Source organism: Cyclopterus lumpus, chromosome 21 (genome assembly GCF_009769545.1).
Source record: "Cyclopterus lumpus isolate fCycLum1 chromosome 21, fCycLum1.pri, whole genome shotgun sequence".
Classification (NCBI taxonomy): Eukaryota; Metazoa; Chordata; class Actinopteri; order Perciformes; family Cyclopteridae; genus Cyclopterus; species Cyclopterus lumpus.
The window spans coordinates 16,989,388-17,009,455 of record NC_046986.1 but is presented as its reverse complement, the minus strand read 5'-3'; the positions used below and the strand labels follow the sequence as shown (position 1 = coordinate 17,009,455).

Sequence of the window (20,068 nt, the reverse complement as noted above, 5' to 3'; positions counted from 1 at the left end):
ACTATGCACGGCAGAAGGACACATATTGTGTCAAAAGTTGACGACCCAAACGCGTAACCACACTACAGAAATAGAGCAGAGGAATATGTCCACCTCACGGGAAAGAAAAGAACAGGTGTGTGTGTGTGTGTGTGTGTGTGTGTGTGTGTGTGTGTGTATGTGTGTGTGTTGTGAGCCCACGGGGCCACAGCCAGTCAGCCAGTGAGGACCAGCGCAGACAAGCTGAATTATTCAAATGTCCATGCTCTGTGTGTGTGTGTGTGTGTGTGTGTGAGCATAGAGTTATAAAATAGTAAAACATCCCCCATCTCCTCTCATTTCATCACACAAGGACAAATACACGCACACACAGACTTCAGGGAGGTAACCTGTGTTTGAAAGCCAAACCCTGGTATGTGTGTGTGTGACAGTTAAGTCACAAACCAAATGACACATGCCGCCCTTATAATATCCCCCTTTGTCTCGTTTCCTCTCAGCTTTTCTTTCTTCATTTGTCACAAACTTTTTCCTCGCTCTACCCTTTGACCCCACCCTCCCTATTGCCTTTTTCCTCACCTCACCCCCCTTCTCCTCCCACTACTCTGTCGTTTTATTTAATTTCCCCTCTCCTGACATCCTTACAGGCTGTGTTGCTGAGACTTCTGATTTATCCAGAGGGATTTGTGGTCGACACCCTCGTCTGTTATTCTCGTTATTCCTTCTCTCCTCCATGCCTCAGTCCATCTGTCCATCCCTCCTTCTTTTGCGCCGTGGTTCCCCAGTGAACACTTCTGCTCTCCCTCTCTGCCTCTTTCCTTCACTCACTAGTTCCCCTATGGTCGCTTCTCTCCCTTCGGTTTCCACCTCTCATCCTCCCTCTGCACAGCTCAGTTTCTCTTCTCTCTATCAGTTCAATGCTTGACCTTTTGCTTATGTTTTCTGTCTTATTTTCTTCAACTGCCTGACACTTTCCTCTCATCACGATCCCTCTCCCTTCCTCTGATTCCACCCACCTTTATCCCTCTCTCGCTCTCCATCCATCCCTCTATTACGGTGGGAATAAGAGGTTTTGGTCTTGGCAGAGGTCCAGTGTTGTAATGGCCACAGGCAACTCTGCCTGCAGCGATTCAGGAGGGCTACGAAATGACTTTTGTACCAGGTCGTGCTTAAATGTACCTCAACTGGCAGAAGGTCTCCGACTTCTCGAGAGGAAGAGTCAAACTAAGACAACATAATGTCTACACTTAAGACCTCGGGTCACAGAAAATGTCTGCTTTTCCAACCTCCCATAAGCAGGCTCGCGGACAATTTTTTGCACCAATAATCTTCCTGTTTCTGTATCATACATTTTGGTGCTCTCATGATATTTCCCATGAGCAGTGAAACATTATCTGACGTGGCCTGATCATCGAGAGTGGATATGAGAAATGGCAGCTTCTAATTAAAAACAGAACCAGAGGAATACAGAAACATTTCTGGATGAAAAGACAGAGAAAATATAAAATACAAATTGGCTAAGAATCGCAACTAATCCCAGAGAAATGGCAAAGCATACTGGTTCTGCAATGATGATTCTAATATAATCACATTCGCCTGGCATTCCCCTTGTGTCTAATACTTTCTATCTGCTTCTTTCCCCTCTTCCTCTTTCTCTAGTGCACGTCTTGAGTCAGAACCTGTCATTTGTGAGTATTACTTCTCCTCCTGTCCAAAAAGTCCCTGCACTTTAACACATATTCCACATTTCCCATCTGGTTCACAATATATCTTTAACAGCATTATCAAATACATTACAGATCACACAAATCATTGTGATGTTGTGTGATGTGGGCTGGCTCCCAGATGTTTGGAAGCAGTGTGCGTGTGTCCATGTGCACGGTGGCTGTTATTTTTAAGAGCTACTCATCCGAGACAAACGTTAACATGCAACAAGCAGGCGTGTGTGTCTTCTGTTGTGTTGTGCACGTGTGTGTTTGCATGCGCAAAGACAGTATGCTCTGCCAATACTTTTCTTTTCTCAATATACATGTGGCTACCATTAATTTCTGTCCTCCTTTCAGGACTGTTGCACATAAAACACAAATGTCATGATTCTTCCAGATTCACACACACACACACCAATTTAAAGCTGAAGTCAAGCATAAAAAGTCATGCGTTCGAGCAGCATAAACCTGCCTGTCGGCCTCATGATGACTTTCAGAAACATATGGGGGGGGGGGGGGGGGGGGGGGGAGTGATGGAGTGCCGAGGGAAAGGAAAGAAGAGGGATGGAAAGGAGTGCCAGAGTGGAGGGATACGGTGAATGAAGATGTGAAGACAGCAAGTGTGAGGACAAGGAGGGAGGAGTTAATGGATGACAGAGTTTTGAGAGAACTAGTGAAGAGGTGAGTGAGTGAAAAAGTCAGGTCAGAGATAAGTGAACAGTTCAGAGCCGGTTCAACCAGTGAAGGAGAGAGGAGTTGGGACACTTCTATATATTACTTGCATTGGTCGAAAAGCTACTGTATCTTGTAATAAATTAATACATAAATCCTGCTGTGTGGCGTTTGTGGACATTTACATTGCTTTCCATGCTTTGAGCTGATCCCTGAATTGTTCCATGATCTGTTCTCAATGATTAAAAAAACGTTTTCCTTGGATTACCTTGTGAATGCAAACGCAGCGTTTTACACATCCAAGCCATAAAACACTCTTCTTGGCCACCGACCGTTGAGTTATTTATATGTCTTTCTAACATAAAAGGAAGACAGTTGAGAAGGCAAGGCGGTTGCCAATTGGCCGCCTGAGGTATGTCAGCTGACATTTGGCCTCAAGATGCTGACGCCATCGTTTCATTATCACATAAATGACCATCACGCTCTTTGTCTTTTTTTTTTTATCTCTCTCTGTGCTCTACTTTCTCTCAGCTTCCTCTTTCATCTCTCCCTCTCAGGACATAAGAAGCATTGACACATGCATACCAAATTACAAATAAAAAATGTGCCCGTACACTACATGCTCTGTCTTTAGACCCTCTATATGGACAGGAAGAGCAACCATGGAGGGATCCATCTCCTGGACAGAAAGACATGCAATAGATGTTGTGTGTACATAGAAGAATGACACTGTCAGTATGAAGAACACCCATATATCTGGTTAATATCCATATTGTACGGATGAGATCAAATGAAACGGCTGAGGACCCTGAGCTGAACCATCAGTTTACACAGCACGGACTCACCAGGGGGGCTCGATAGATTCAGTTGGTTTGAGGATGCGCATATTGTGTGTGTGTGTGTGTGTGTGTGCGTGTGTCTGTATGTGTGACAAGGGAGGGATATTCAACCAGAAACTGCCGCTGATTTATTCTACACCCCTCCTCCAACACACACACACACACACATACAAGCACACGCACGCACTGTACCTCCCACGGGCATTCAGCCCTGAACGCATCTTTCCAGGGTTATAGGGGAATCGAGAGGGATTGTGGGTGGTGACACCAACATCTGACCTCAAAACATCATCTGTAATATTATCAAGGCTAATAATAGTATTGGATTGTTATAGTTAAATAGCCTGATGTCAGCGGAATATTGCTATTTGTCAACACAACTGACCGATGGAGGTAAATTGATTGATTGAATTGGTTCATATTGGTTCACATGGCACCAATTAAACTACCACAATTATATATTTTTCTGTTCAACAAAGCTTCATAGATCTAAACTTGATTAAAAAAAAACGTTCCTTTACGCTCACCTCCTTGTCCTCATTCTTCTACCATGCCTTAATCAATGTATTTATTTTCTCCCAGACTGCCTTTCTCCACAACTCCCTGTGTTGTATCCATCAACCATTTCTCTGGGAGTGAGCTACATCTATAAGCCTTATGGACTCTGCAGTCCACAGAGGAACCCCAGATGGTTCGACTGAATCTCCTGTTTCCTTCTCAAAGCAGAAGACGCATTTGTACTGTACTCCACGTCTGCATCTGTGAGCGTGTGTGCATGTATTAGTGGGTTTATAGCACAAAGCTAGACGTGGCGTTAGCCCGCAGGACAAACATATGTGACCGCCATAGCGGTGGGAGAACGGGCCTGATGGAAAAAACAGCCACAACCACTGGAACGCTCCTCTACTTTAATTGCAGTTGCGACCATTTTAAAGACCCTGGGTGCCGTCTGCTTCATTTCTACCCGGCCCCCACAGATTGCAGCACACCGGCTGACGATTCATCATGCTTTAACACCAGTGAGAGAAACAGCTTAGAAACCTGTCCAACCAGGTCGGCAAGCGGCAGAACTCTGACCAGTGAGTAACACGAACCAGATGGGATGTGAAAAGCAGACTGCGCAGTCTGCTGTAAGTTTAGCTGCATTCAATGATGTCAGCTAACGCTCAGAGCTCGGAGACGTGTGCTGATTCTGGCTCGGTCGTAAAGCCTTCAATGAAGCCAACTGAGCGGATGGTGGAACAGCTGTAATTGCAGACACCGGTTGAATTTTGAGCTTGGTGGTCAAGTGTTGCTGCATATGTTCCATTTAATATGTTTCTCTGCCTCTTCCTTGAGTGTGAATGTCCAGGCTAGTGTGTCACCTAAGAACAGCCACACTTCTTCCCTTTCCACCGTCTACTTTGCGTTTCAGGAATATGTGTGTTTGTGCATGTGTGGTGTGTGTGTGTGTGTGTGTGTGTTTGTGCCTACCTTATGGTTTTTGCCATGTCTGTAGACCATCCAGTCCTCTCCGTTGGTGCTGACTTCCAGCTTGAAGGTGGTCACATGGTAAGCCTTTTGAGTTTCCTTTGAAATGGCGCCTTGGGTGGCGATGCCTGTAAGGACCTTTAAAGTATGGAGGTCCACCTGTTGGCAGGGAGGACAGAGGGGGAAAAAAACAACATGAAGAAAATATTAAAGGAGGCAAACAAGCTGAGAACTTATAATGAACTGAAATCCCAACCACATTCTCCAACCTCAAAATCTAATGTTAAGCCAGAATCCAAGTCACATCCCTCCTGTTGAAACTTACAACAATAAATTGGTTAAAGATAGACACAAACCCATAAATATACACCTGGACTAATCAGCATCCATCTCTCACCTTCACCACTCTAGATTCCTCTCCTTCTGTTCTCTGTCTCTCTCTCTCTCTCTCTCTCTCTCTCTCTCTCTCTCTCCTTGCAGATCGATAGTAATGACCTGGGGCTCATTTTAATTTCCTCCCATACAATAGCCATAATCACCTCCCCATCCTGATTGTGGATGCTACGCTACGTGTCTGGCATGCTGCGAGCCATGTTGCATTATACATAGACATCATTATGCACTGAATGCAGGCTTCAAACTCCTTCCTTCCAAGGTCCCTCAAGTTGTGCATTTGTTTTGCTCCACGGTGCCCAACATGAGCCTATCAAGCAGAACAACGTAGCTCTATAAAGCAATTGGAAGTAACAAAAGAGACAGATTATTTGTCTCTTTGCTCACTCAAATTGTAAGATATATTATATTGTTGGGTTAATATATTTTAACACGACTAATGAGGACTTTTATATTTATATTTTGTACTTATATCTGGGGTCCAACCGCTATTAATGTACAGTGTGAAACCAGAAGTCAACGTTGATTTATCGAAGTGTATTTATTAAGTGTATTCCATAGTTATGTCAGCCCAAACCACAATCTTCCTAAACCCAAACAAGTAGTTTTGTTGCCTAGACCTTCCCAAGTTGTTTCCTGTAAGTACCGTAGTTTATTTACAAAAGACTGTATTTATGTAACGAGCGAATATTGACAGCTGTTGCTGAACATTTGCATGAATAATGAGGAAATCATTTCGTAATAAATCATGCTAATCGTTCAATGAATTCCACACATTCAGAAGTTACAATTACCAGGAACACAGCACACCTGCAACTGTTTAAACCCTCCGTTTTCATGAATGAAGTGCCCTGCTACGTTAAGATCCAAGCCTCTACTGTGCAGAACAACAGAGGCTGCAGACAAATGAAGAGCAGAAGATGAGAAAGGTTCCACTGTAGGTTATAACATTTATTCCCCACCAATGGAGCTGTTGAAACCTGTAGATTAATCAGAACGTGTGTGTGTGTGTGTGTGTGTGTGTGTGTGTGTGTGTGTGTGTGCATCCCACTGGGGTATACAGTAGTACAAAACACCAGGGGAGGTAAAATGCTGCGTTTGTTATCTGTCAGAGAGACGGGTGTTTTAGATTACTTCCAATACACACACACACACACACGCACACACACACACTCACACACACACACACACTTAGGGCCAGGCAGAGATCCACCAAGACAACTAATCGATGGTCCGGAACCGAGGAGAGGAGAGGACAAGAGTAAGGGAGTAAGGGAAATATGAGAGAGATAGCGAAAGAATAGAAGGAGGTGAAGAATGAATGAATAAGCGAGCGGGCGAATGAGAGAGAGAAAGAGAGAGGAGGCAGAGCGAGCGAGAGAGAGAGAGAGAGAGAGATATGCTAAGTGAGCCTGCCATGGGAAGGGTTCTCATCAATCACAGAGTTGTTAGAATAACGGAGCCACCAGAACTCACATCATCAATCTGCACCACACCTCACTGGACCAGCCCAGAATGGAACAGAACAGAACAGAAAAAGATATAATAGAACAGAATCTCATAGAATAGAACGGAATAGAACAGATCAAAATAGAGTAGAACAGAAAAGACTAGACACGCCTAGGATAGACTAGGATAGAATAGAATGGAATAGAGTAAAGCAGAATAGAACATGATATTAGCACAGCAGGCCACATCAGAGAAAGTGCCCTGGAGAGAGATTTGAACGACACACGTGGCTCTTGAGCCAACATAGCAACAACACACATGCCGGAGCTGCGTGGGCGCACATATCATCAAACACACACTCGAACATGCGCACGCATGAACACGCTCAGTTACAAGAGACCAGGGGGTGCTAGTTGGAAGAAGGGGAGGCATGTTGGCATTCATGACAGCTGCTTGTCAAGACAGGAGGCTGCACACGCACATATGCACAAACAACGATGCACACAAGCACACACACACACACACACACACACATAGAGGGGTCTTGCTCTCTGCAAAGCTTTAACGCAGTGGAACAGCTGAGAGCCTCAGTGGAACGCGGCGACCCGACCACAACACCAGTGACCAGAGAGAGACAACATGAGACTTTGCTCCCAATTCTATGCAGAGATTGCACATTTCACACACAATGATTCAGAATCCGAGGTCTTTTCATGGGTTGAGGAGCTTAATGGTCTTTATGTCGATTAAAAAAAAAGAAAAAAAAAAAAGGAATTCTGTGAACAAAATATGGAGTCTTTCAAGCGGTTCATGTTGAGCAAATTCTTTAACGTCAGCTAATTGTGAGAGCGGGGCGCAGAGAGTGAGCTGTCAGGTGCAGTTGAGGTGAAACAGGAAGGAAGAGACTGACGGGACCTTGGCCTCATGCTGCCTCTTGGCCACAGTCCCTTCCTGTGTTTGCTGGTCCAGAGTTTGGCCTCAGTAGAGCTCTGACAATCAGAACCGCCGCCGCTTCTATTCCAAATCTGTTTGTGGCTGTCTGTGATTGTTTCCCCGTGTCTACGAATGAACAGATCAGGTGCTCGCCCGGTTCTTGTCTCTTTAACCACACTGGCTCCTTTCCTGTTAACTGAGCCAACTTGTGGTCCTTTTCTCTTTACTCTTTTTTTTTTGTGGAAGCAGCACACCTTGGGGTCGTCTAATCACAGGCTTTAGAGAGGATTGAATATGTTAGCTGTGCAAAAGAAAGCCTTATTCTTTGTAAGCTCCTCCGCGGTTTGACTGTGCTGCAGGATTTCAGTCTGGAAAACGGAGAGTGAAGCTGATGGCACCCGGACCAGTTGGCACAACCTTTGAAAAAACTTCGGACACCGATGAGTTTTGTGACTCACAATTTGCAGTGGACAAGACTGCGTCTGACATTGGGTACAGGACGGGTTCAAACTGATTAATAAAGGGAAATCATGGATAAGATTACACCTATTTTAAATTTTGTATCGACAATGAGTGCAGCAAAGACCCATGGGCAGTCTTTGCAGGGCTACGGGAAGGTGACACCCAACAAGATAATCTGTTGTTTATAGAAGGCATCTCACCGGAGAGCACCTCGCAGGCTGGTTTGAATTCATTTCTGTCTGAGGGGTGAGTAAACCTCACACTCCCTTTCCCCTCTCACCCAGACAGCCTCATAACTCACACTTGGCACAGGGATGGCAGGAAGTTGGCACTGTGATAAAATACGGGAAACAATGCCTTACCCAGGCATCTAGCTGCTAAACCTTGATATCACTACACCTCCCACTCACTCGCTCGCTTGCTCTCGCTCCCACACACTCACATACGCTGACACAAATATAGCCGTGGTGGAGTTATTATGTGTGACATGTCAACGCAAGGAGAAAAAAAAAAGATGCAATTAAAATAGGAGTGCAATCAGTTTTTTAGTTGAGGTGGAGAAAACTTTTTCAAGATTAAGATTCATGCATTTCAGGATTGGGATGTTGGATTTGTGCCAAAGAGGGGAAACGCCTCACAACTTGTATTAAAATAAGCTTTTGATGTTCTGCTAAATCATTTTTGTTTTTCAGTATTAGTGGCATCACTCTGATGTTAACAGTTATCATTAGTCATACACGGTCAATAACCATCTAACAATACAATATCAACTGCTCCCATGAAATATTTGTACAGCTTTTAATGCACTTTGTTTTTTAAATATGTACATATCATCTGTCACTATCAATATAAATCCTACATGCTGTACATAGAGTATATAGAATAGTTTAGAACTTACAGAACACTTTACTTGTGAAGACATTTTTATTTTATTGTGGGTCATTGATGCTAATTATATATATTATATCTATATATCTATATATATAGATATATATACTGTATTTGCAGTTATACAATCTATTTTTTCACCACTGGTGTGTTATTTAGTTAAGTTGTTTTTTAATTTTGGTTTCTGTGGATGTGCACACAAACTTTTGGCCAATAAAAATAAATAAACATTTATGTGAGTTCACAGACACGTTAATTAATGTTTCCTTATTATGTTAGTGTGCTCATGGAGATTAAGCGATCAGTTAAACTTTTTTTATATCTGTTCATATTCACATGTGAGTCATTGATTCAGGGTTGTAAAGCATTGATGTGTCCATGGCAACCTTATCAATGGCCTTTTCAGCGCAGCTCCAGGTAGCTAGACTCTTACCTGTATGTACTCCCTGTTGCTGTCTTCATTGGGCGTCCATCCGTTGTCATGGTAATTGAGGCGGGCCTGCCTCGGCAACCAGTGTTCGTCGTAGAAACTCGACGAGGCTGTGATCTGGTCATCTGTGATCTTTCCTGACTCCAGCCCGAAAGCATTACTACAGTGAAAAGCTACAAGAGGACGGGAGGAGAAGAGGAAGAGATTTACACCCACGTGCTTGCATATATTTATTTTTCTTTATTAAATAATAATAAAAGAAAACACACTACGATGTTACTTACTCTCACTGACTTCCTTGTGCGTCATGTTGTATCGAGCTGAGAAGCCATCTTTAGCCACAGCCATGTCAGTGTGGAAGGACAGAGAGAGAATCCCAGTAGATGATTGGATCTCAGGGGGCACCCTGGTCCCGCAGTATCGACCAATCAGAGGGCCGACTGTGGATCAAACAAGAGGTATTGGATTAGCCATCAGTTAAAATCATGTCTGAAATATGTCATCATATATTTATATATATATATATATATATATATATATATATATATATATATATATATATATATATATATATATATATATATATATATATATATGTCATTGTTTGGTCAATTTCTTTGTGATTCGTGATATGCTGGTTACACAAGACGTTGCAATGATTTTACTCATCCAGGTGTCAAGATGATTTAATATTTTTTTCATTCCTTCAGCAATCCTTTTAACCCATAATCCTCACATTTGTTTTTCTCTATCCTGTGTACTTGCAATGTATTTTTCTTTCTGCTGTTATCTTCATCACTCCTTCCTCCGCTGACATCTGCTCATCACTCCACCCTCTCATGTCATCACCTCTCTTCCCTCCATCTATCAACTCTATCTCTGGAGTGGACATGGTTTTACAATGTGTACTATACGTGTGTGTGTGTGTGTGTAAATCCTACTGCCCGCTTCTCTAATACCACAACTTGTACATGTCAACACAAACAGATGAGTGTGATTTAGAGCCGTGGGATGTGTGCGTGCTTGTGTGTGTGTGTGTGTGTGTGGATGGGTGGGAGCACAGTTAGTTGATTCATCCTGCTGCCCCCCCGACCTCTCTCTCTCTCTCTCTCTCTCTCTCTCTTACTCACACACACACACACACACAGCGATACTGTACACACACAAAGCGGCTTGTGGAGGAGGAAGGGGAAGAAAATAGCCAACAATCGATCAGAGCTATTGATTTTTTTGAAACAGGGCTCTTGAGCAAATAACGATAATAACTCTTTTCTTCTTGGTGGTGAGGAGAAAGAAAAAAAGAGGAAGAGAATCTCAAATCCACAGAGATGATTTCTAAAAATAAATGACCCATGTTTGCATAAATAAATATCCGGGCCAACAAATTGAATATATTTTTTTCTTCATATTTCTGGCTTTCAGGCAAAAATGGCTCCATTTCTCTTCCTCCCTCTGTGTTTATGAATTTAATTTCAGCCGCCTTACATATTGATAGAAGGCACATTCGTCCCTTGCCTGACCCCGGTAGATATACAGTAGTATATGTGGTAACACACACACACACACACACACACACACACACAGACACAAAATGATACCAATGCTTTGCTATGGATGGATGGGAAGGAGGAGCTTTGAGTTGGCTCCGTCATTAAACACAAACACACAAAACCAACATCAACACTTCAACACATTTTAAGCTTGTAAGAAACAAACATGGCCGAGCTCTTTTCCCGCTCGTCTTTCTTCTTTCCCTCTCTTCCTGCTCAGGACTCTACACGCCTGCAGAGGTTGAAACTAAGTCCTTCACCTCTGAATCTCATCCTGCATATTTCCCTCCCTTTCAACCTCCTCCCACTTCACGTTACTTTGCTTCCTTTCCTTTTCATCCGGAGTTCCTTCTTGTTGTCTCTCACAGAGCGTAAGCCTCTCTTTCTCTTCCATCCCTCTGTTTTTGCCTTTCTGGTCATCTTTATTATTATTATTTTTGATTTTCAACTTTGCTTAACCTCTCTTGTCTTCTATTTAATCCCCTGAAAAGTGGCAAAGACGTCGTGGCGTTTTCCTTTTCTCTTTTAACCTCCTTAGTTTCCTATCTGACTTTTCTTTCTTCCACAGGCTAAAAATACAGTATATGTACAGGAAAGCTATTAATAAGGAGAGACGCAGCATTGTTTACTCTCCTTTGCTACTAATGCTGTTCAGTCTTTCATGCCTGTATTAATAAATAAATAAGCAATTAAAAAGATCTCCTAACAAGTTATTTGATTTGTACACAACAAACAACAACAAAAATCTATAATCAAAACCAGAATAGAATAGTATAAAATATTTATTTTCCTTCCTCTTCTATTCCAGCTTCCTGAACTCCTACAGTTCCTCCTATTTCTCATATTTTTCACAGTGCTCTTCTGGCCTTCCTTTATTCATCTCAACTTCTCCTTCCTCTGTTCCAGTCTTCCCAGCAAGTGGAGAACCTTTCGCTGCCCTTCCACTGCTCCTCTTTTTCTCTATACCTCTTCCATCTCTTGGAACTAGCTCCAAGTTCTTTGGACCTTAGTTTTCTTCTTCTAAACTCTTCCAGACCTTCGAGGAGCTCACCCCCCCCCCCCCCCCCCCCCCCCTGTTTCTCCCTCCTCTCAGCAACTCCTATTTTATTTTCCCCTTGACACTTTCTGTTGTTTCTCCACAGCAGGTGCCAACATCCTGCCTGTAAGCTTCGCTTTCATCCAACGCAGGTCTACTAAAATAGGTGCTACTCCACCTCAGTCAATAATGATGTAGGCAGGGCAGAATACGCACCGTTTAAAAATGTGTGAAAGTGAATTGGCTGAATTATTGTGTAACACCTTCATCGAGATTATCTACACCAAAAATGGTTGCGACACCTTCGTTGTCATGGGCTCGTGATCGTCGTGATCGATAAACATGCTTGGTTGGTCGACGTCTCACCTCCCGGGAGCCCGTCCCACACTTCCAGCCAGTCGTACTTGCAGTCCCCCTCTCCGCCCGGCAGGGGGTCGTTCTCCAGGTCAAAGGTGAGGAAGGTGAGGGTCACATCCATGCTGGAGGGCACGATGATGATGAAGGAGCACTCCAGGTTGTGGGGGTATTTGTCGGGGAAGCCCGGGGACTCGATGAGACCCGTGGGACTGGTGAAGTTACGGGAACAGTCTGAGCCTGTGACGAAGACGCAGACACAACATGGATATTAAGAGACATTCAAGAAAAAAAGCATGTATCTAAAGCAGTGTGACACCGTAGACTGTGATTATACTTCAAAGTGACGATATTATACAGGGCAGCCACTCAGAAGGTGCTTTCAAACTGAATAAGTGCAAAACTATTTCATTACTCCCAGTACAGATAATTCAGCTTTATTGACCAGATAGAAGGAATCGGGCTTCACATTATGTACTTTAAATGCAGCTCGTAAGAATGTTGGAAAACATGTCGAAAATGTATTTAGGGCACAACAACAGTAGTTTTATGTGGACGTGAATCTTGTGGGTAGAATTCTGAGCCGAGAGGGATGTAACCTCAAAATGACCATGTAGGGAATATGATTCATTGATATGCAGCGGATCCAGGTGTTCCAGCTAAAAAACTAAAACACAACATGCATTTTGTCTAAAGCAGGCTTTTAAAGCAGCAACACGGTATTTTATTTACACGCTGTCCTCTGTAAAGACAAGGATACAGCAGAGTAAGAGCCATTGAGTGCCAGAAAGCCGAAGTCTGGATGTCCGTAACAGAAAAATGCATCTGCCCGTGTAAATAAAGTGCACAGATGCTGCATCCCTACTAGCGACCTGGGGGAAATGCAGGGACAACCTCAAAAGAGATATTGCTCTTAGCGTTAAAAAAAAGAGATTGAGGAACTTCAGAGAGGCAGAAGAAGAAAAATCTATGTTGTAAGGAAGTAACAACGGGCCCCAGTGGTTAATAGTTATGAAGCACACATAGCATTGTATTGTCTCGTCACATGATCAAATACACTTGATATTAGACAAATTAAACATACATATCATCAATATATCTTCATTGCATATCTGTACATGACAAAAATACCAACGAAAATATGAAATCCTTCAATTAAGTTGTTTTCTAATATATACAAAATAAAATAAAATAACGAAAGTGTCTGATTTCTTCTTTGAAAACAGGTGTATTTCCAAGATAGCAATTTGATTAATTCAAAAACCTGTCCTCTCTACATTCTCTGTTTACATGTATGCTCCTGAAACAAATAAAGACAACAAGTAATCAAACTGAGCTTGGAGAATGCTATTAACAAAGAGACATGTAGAATCTGTTGACACACACACACACACACACATGTGCACACAGTGATCTGGGGGTTAATCTGGGGCTCTTCATTTCTGAATGACTGTAATACCCTCTCTATTAATACTGACTCACACATTATGGAGTGGATGTGGTCGCACCAACTGGACCATTATTCCAGTCCACCCAGCCATGTATGACCAAAACACCCACCCAGACAGACACACACACACAACACACACACACACACACACACACACACACACACACACACACACACACACACACACACACACAGTCTAAGCTTCTTATAGTAACCTATTTCTCTCCAGTCTGTTTGAATGTCTGCTATTGTGCTTGCATGAGTAAATAAAGAGAAAGTGAATATGAACACATACAGAGAGAGTGAGTGTGTGTGTGTGTGAGAGTGTGTCTGTGTGTGTGTGTGTCTTCTGGCATGCAAAGTGCATTACAGTAAGACACATCTGAGCGTGTCCATGTCCAGTAACAAGCTGTATACATCGGACATGTTTAAGCCCTAGTTTTTATTTGTCTCACGACTATGATATTAATCAATACAACTGTCTGCTACAACTGAAGAAATTCGCCCAAATGTATAATTTGGTTGATTTATGTTGTAGTTAAAGAAATGAATGGTGCTCCAAACTAAATGTTCCCAATTGTGTTTGCTAATCTATGTGAATGCCTTACATCTATGTGATCATACATTTCCCACTGCAACCTGCAGTCTATTTTTAGTGAGACAGAATTTTGTCTCGCTAGATCTGTGTTTGTCTGTGTTTTTTCGCTCCCACTTTCTACTCTGATTTACTTGTTATCGTGACCTTCTCCCTCGTGCAACGATCTCAGAGACAAGCAAACACACACTGTCTCTCGCTGGGTTCCCCTTGTGTCTGGCCCCCCTGCAGAGTCAGTAGCTGGATAGCGTCGATCTGAGAGACTGTGTGTGTGTGTGTGTGTGTGTGTGTGTGTGTGTGTGTGTACGCCTGACCAGTTCTGTTGCCTGCAGCACTTTTTCCCTTCTCATTACTTCATGTTCATGAACATTGCAAAAACACTTGTGCCCTCCTTTCTCTTTCTGTCCCTCCTCATTCTCTCTCAGTCTCCACCTTGTCCCTCTTCTTTATTTTTAAATTATACTAAAACCCCACAAAGAATGTATTTGAAATGTGTTTAATACTATTCAAAACTGCTTGTACTCTCTTCTGTAGTACATTTAAGTACAGCTGTCTTTTTTCTATGACTTTTGTTCCACTCAACTTCTCTCCTCATTCATTTCTCCTTCCATTTTTTAGAATTGTGCATCCCCTGCTTCCCTCCTTTTCTTTCCGGTTCTTTCTTACACTATTCTCTCCTGCTGTTCTTTTTTCTACCCTCATCCTATAAATCTTTTCATCTTCCTCAGCTCCATCATTCCCTTCCCTCCCACTGTCTCATTTCCTATTCTTTTCTCCTCACTTCCCATCTGTTTGAATTGGATGACTGTGAAAGACACACGTGTTTCACTATGGGGTAAGGTTGGAGGAAGTGTGTGTGTGTGTGTGTGTGTGTGTGTGTGTGTGTGTGTGTGTGTGTGTGTGTGTGTGTGTGTGTGTGTGTGTGTTGCTGGGTAGATCTGGCGCTGGTGCTTATGGCTCACTGATTTTGGGGAGACAGGACAAGGTCTGTCAGTCTGTCTGTGTGTGTGTGTGTGTGTGTGTGTGTGTGTGGCGAGAATGCAATTTGGTCTATTTCCTATATAAATGTGTGCGTGTGCGGTAAGCTGCGTAAGCTGTTTTTCATACCAATGGGCTATTAGTCGGATCAAACCCACAATTATTCCCCATTCCCTCCACCTTGTGTTAACGCACGCACACACAAATACACACATACATTAGTGCACGTGTAGAGGTGACTCTACATAAACACTGACAGACGCACACACATTGCAGGCCCACACACAGCTCCAAAGATGCTTCAAAACCACAGCTTGGTTTTTCCCAATGTACGGTTAGATTCCAACTTAGTGTCTTTTGAGTCGGCTGCTCGTGGTGCTGAAACTATTCCGATTACATTTCAGCTTCTGTCACAGAATCACAGCAGGGATTTCCCTCCACAACAAACTGACTATTCAACCAAATAACCGCTGACATATAAAAATCAAACTGTCACAAGAAAACCACATCTTCAGCTATTTCAATGCAATTTGCTAAAAGCTGCAGCACAACATTACTTTGATGATGTAAATCAGGGAAATATTTGCACATTTAATATCGAGTTTGACATCTTGGATCACTCTCTGTGTGCCATTACCCAAACGTTGGTTATATTCTAATATATAGAAACAAACCAATTTAAACACATATTTGTCAGTAGAAATATCTGCCAAATTCATCTGTCACATTATTCCCATTATGAAATGCCCATTGGTATGAGATGGCATAGTGCAAAATATCCTAAATGTAGGCAATGTAGGTTAAGCCACTATTTTAGTCAAGATATATGACAATGTGGCACAATATGCTGCACTGCAGACCACAGAAATGATCCCATTTCTATTTCAGGCTAAGGATTGTTTAGAAGTCATAACTCTGCTGTTTGTTTTACATTAGCTCTACCACAGAGCACCTTTCGCTCCTCACTGGGTCAGATCTGGATCCACTTTCCTCAATGAAAGCCAAAAGGAGGGAGGAGCAAGCAATCTGATTGGTTAGACTGTGTAATAAACTGAGTTGATGGGGAGTCGGACAGAGGCAGAGAGGAAGTGCCTCAAGGTATTTGGTAGAAAGTAAACAACAGCAGTTATTGGAAGGATTGTCACGATAGCTTCCACATTACACCGCCTGAGGAGAGTGTGTGACTGTTCGCACAGTTTCCACTGTGGGAACTCGTTTCTCATTTAGGTCAAAAGCTGTCGAGGAAAAGTGTTAATATTTAAGGTGAAGAATTGTTTTTTGGTTAAGTTTAGGTTTCAGGCTTGGGGGTTATGCATGACGTGGTTGTATTTAAAGGAAAACTTTACACACAAACATACCATTTGTTTCAATTACTCACCACTTCCTCAATAACCTCAACTTGTGAAAGAAAACTGTTTTTCTCGAGCAAAGATTGAGAAAACAGAGAAAAGTCTTGATGAATTGTTAGTGGAGGCAGTGTTTAACAACAGCAAAACTATATCAAAAACATCATTTTTAAACAATCACACAACTCGTGCAGTATAATCCAAGTATAATGTAGGTTTTGCCATGAAGGCATGCACACACGTTTTCTTTAAGGTAATGGATTCACAAATGGTCATTTTGAGGGTGAGGTATATCTTAAAGCTTAAAATAAGTGTCATAAGTGACAAAAATAGGTGGCGTGAGGTCGTGTTAGCGAGTTAACGTTTACGTGCAGACTTGCTGCCCTGCATTCATGAGTAACCGTCCAGCCGGCATCACTGCATTCATGTGTGTGTGTGTGTGTCTGTGTGTGTGTGTGTGTCTGGAGAGTTCTGGGTCACCATAACAGCTGGGGGCACACGGCCTAGACAGTGAACGCTGATTGGTCGCCCCATTCTGGCGACTGTGCTCCTATTGGCTTGGATTTTACTACAGTATCCATAGTGACAGAGCTGTAAACAAAAGAAATCTGGCACGTCTATGTGTTTTTGTGTTTCAGTGTTTTTTGAGCTTCGCCAAGTCCTTCATTTTGATGTCTATTACTATGCGTGCAGAAGGTGTTTTTTCACGTGTATGTGCCAATGCCTTACATGCCCATATATTTATTTGTTCTTTATTTTCTGCAAACGTTGAATGTGTAATAGACACAATGCACATGTCTGCCTCTGAGTTTTAGGTTAATGTTTTTCATGGTAAATTTGTGTGTCTGTCGAGACGGCTAATCTTTGAGGGGTACAGTAATTAGGACACCCAGAGCATGGGGGACAATCTCCTCCAGCGTGCACACACACACACGCACACACTCATTTCATTAATCCAAAACACAGACCTTAGTAACAGGAATAGATTGTGGCAGAGCCCCCTCCCCTAAATATTCAGCAAGGGGGAGGGAGGAATACCATTATTATTAGAACATAACCATTTATTATAAAAATAAAAAATATTTAGACAGTTCAGCTTGAGGCTAAACAGTATAACACACAAACACACACACACACACACACATCTAGTCCCCCACAGAACCAGACATTCTGCGGCACTTTCCAGGACCTACAGTATGGCAGCAGCTTGAATGCTCCAAAAGGCTCCATTATTACTGCCAAGGAACGCTGAGCATGAAAATACACACAAACATACAAACACTAAGTTACACAAACAGACAAAGTAGAGGAAGTCCAGTATATGCTAATGTCTAATTGATCAAGCAGCTGTCCCTCCAACCAGAGGTCGTGCACTTGATGGTAATGAGGTATGATTCCCTCCTAATAGAGCTCATGCCCCAAAACAACATGTGTTGACATTCACGTGACAAAGCCCTCGTGGCTTCCAAACAAAATGGCGGACTTTAACACAGGCAACCATGGTTAATTTGTAATTTCATACCGATAATCAATTTTTGTTTTTACATTGACCCAATTAACAAAGTCTCACCAAAACCACGATGTTCACTCACATTATTATTCACAAGTATGAATTTGTATCCAAACCATGATGTTTCCCTGAAGTCATTTTTGTGTATAAATCGATATCTAACCTTAATCAGGGGGTTAAAAGCTGCAAGGAACCAATTATATCATCATGCCGAAAGAGGCGTTATAAAGCCGTGGCAATGTGAAAATATTTTGTGTAATTCCAACATTTCCAACTTTAACTCTTTTTATAAACAGCAGTAATGTACAAATAATGTGAGACGAACATTTGCGCTGAATTACAAACTACTGTAAACGTAGAGACTTCATCTAAATGCTTCCCATGAAACTGCCGTAATCATATTTTATGTCCGGTATGTTGGAGAATGTCATACGTCCAAGATCAATTAATTGATTCACAAATCTCTCTCTCTCTCTCTCTCTTTCTCGGGTGCGAGGGTGTGAACACTAACACCCTTGTGTCCATCAGGTGGACTGTGTCAAGCACAAAAGAAACACACCCACAATCAAACAAACACACACACACACACACACACACACACACACATACACACAGACAGAAAATCCCAACAGACTGGTGCCAGAGTGAGAAACACCGACAACCGCACGTGTTGTGTTAGTAACTTCAGCCCTCAGTGTGTGCGTGTGTGTGTGTGTATGTGTGTGTGTGTGTGTGTGTGTGTGTATGTGTCTCAGGGGAACAGGGCTCAGGACTCAATTAAGAGGGTATGTGTGGAATGCTTTCAGGGGGAACGGGACGAGATGGCTGTGGGGCCGACACTATGCGTCCCTCTGTCTCACTCGCCCTTGATCTCAATTGGTCTCACTTTGGCTGACCCATGGCAGCGTGAAGGGGAGCGATGTCAAGCTCTCACACACACACACACACACACACACACACACACACACACACAAAGTGCCATGAAGGGGAGAGATGTCTCGCCTGGTCAGTCTAAAGGGCTCTCAAGGGTCCTCTGCTGTGTCTCTCGTCTCTTTCTCTCCGTCTCCCATGACACCAGGGAGATAAACGAGGCCTGGTCACCTAATGAAGCATGTTGAGTCCTCCATGAGTAGCTTGTAATACGGTTACTAATGGCCTCTTTGTGAAGGTGCAATCTAAAAGGTGCTTATAAAATCCTGTTCACTTTTGTTAAAGTGTAAACAGACAACGTTTCAACTCCCCCATCCGTTTCCAAGTGTTATTTTTGATGACGCCGCTTTCGCAAATATATTAATACCACTTTTGGTTTCCCTCAGAGCTTAGCAACTGCAACAGTAGAGTACACACTGCATTTTGTTTTCCACAGTGACTTTCAGTTCTGCCGTTTTCTGGGGAAAGCAACCGCAAAGAGCTTACATTGACACACTTTGGTAGCTGTGCATATAGCTACCGATAGCTATGGGGAAAACATGAACGCTAGCCTCTTCCTGTTTTGGTTGCGCAATGGTTGATGCAACCAATAGGCTTAATTTTCCTCGGAGATCTCACCCGGTGGCATGCAGTGTTGCAAAGTGAAAGCGAGACTCATATTACCTTGCAGCTGGAGTGGTTTAGGTGTGTGTGAGATGACACGGAGAAAGTGACTGTTCATTAAAAACAACAATGTCTGCTCCTAATGAGGTTAGCGTAGATTCTACAACAGCATCCGTTGTATCAGCACTGGAAGAGGCTTTCTTCATTGACAGAAGAGCAAAGAACGACACTGATGGCTTTTCTCGATGGAAAAGATGTCTTTGCTCGTCTACCAACTTCAGCAAGTGTTTAAATGACAGATGGTTCATCCAATTATCTGCCAAGTATTTTTTATTTTTTAAATTGCCTGCCCTCTTTCAGTTTCCAATGACGCCTTCTCAGATGGTTCTGTGTAACAAACTCTCTGGCATGTCAGGTTTATAGGGAACCAACTTAAACGTCCATGGTGTCATTATTCTACAGCCATTACATTTTGCAAAAAAATCTAAACAAAAAAAA

At 42.7% G+C, this 20,068-nt stretch overlaps 1 protein-coding gene across 2 annotated transcripts in view; it reads right to left on the bottom strand.

Moving 5' to 3' along the window:
• The window catches only part of LOC117750038 (neuropilin-2-like), an 89,976-nt gene that overhangs the window by 43,716 nt on the left and 26,192 nt on the right, over nt 1-20,068 (bottom strand). For both annotated transcript variants that reach the window (XM_034560886.1, XM_034560885.1), the window contains exons 4-7: nt 12,171-12,398; nt 9,503-9,658; nt 9,222-9,391; nt 4,667-4,822 (exon numbers count right to left, since the gene is read on the bottom strand). In XM_034560886.1, coding sequence (XP_034416777.1) covers nt 4,667-4,822; nt 9,222-9,391; nt 9,503-9,658; nt 12,171-12,398 — 710 coding nt within the window. The remainder of the gene's footprint in view (nt 1-4,666; nt 4,823-9,221; nt 9,392-9,502; nt 9,659-12,170; nt 12,399-20,068) is intronic.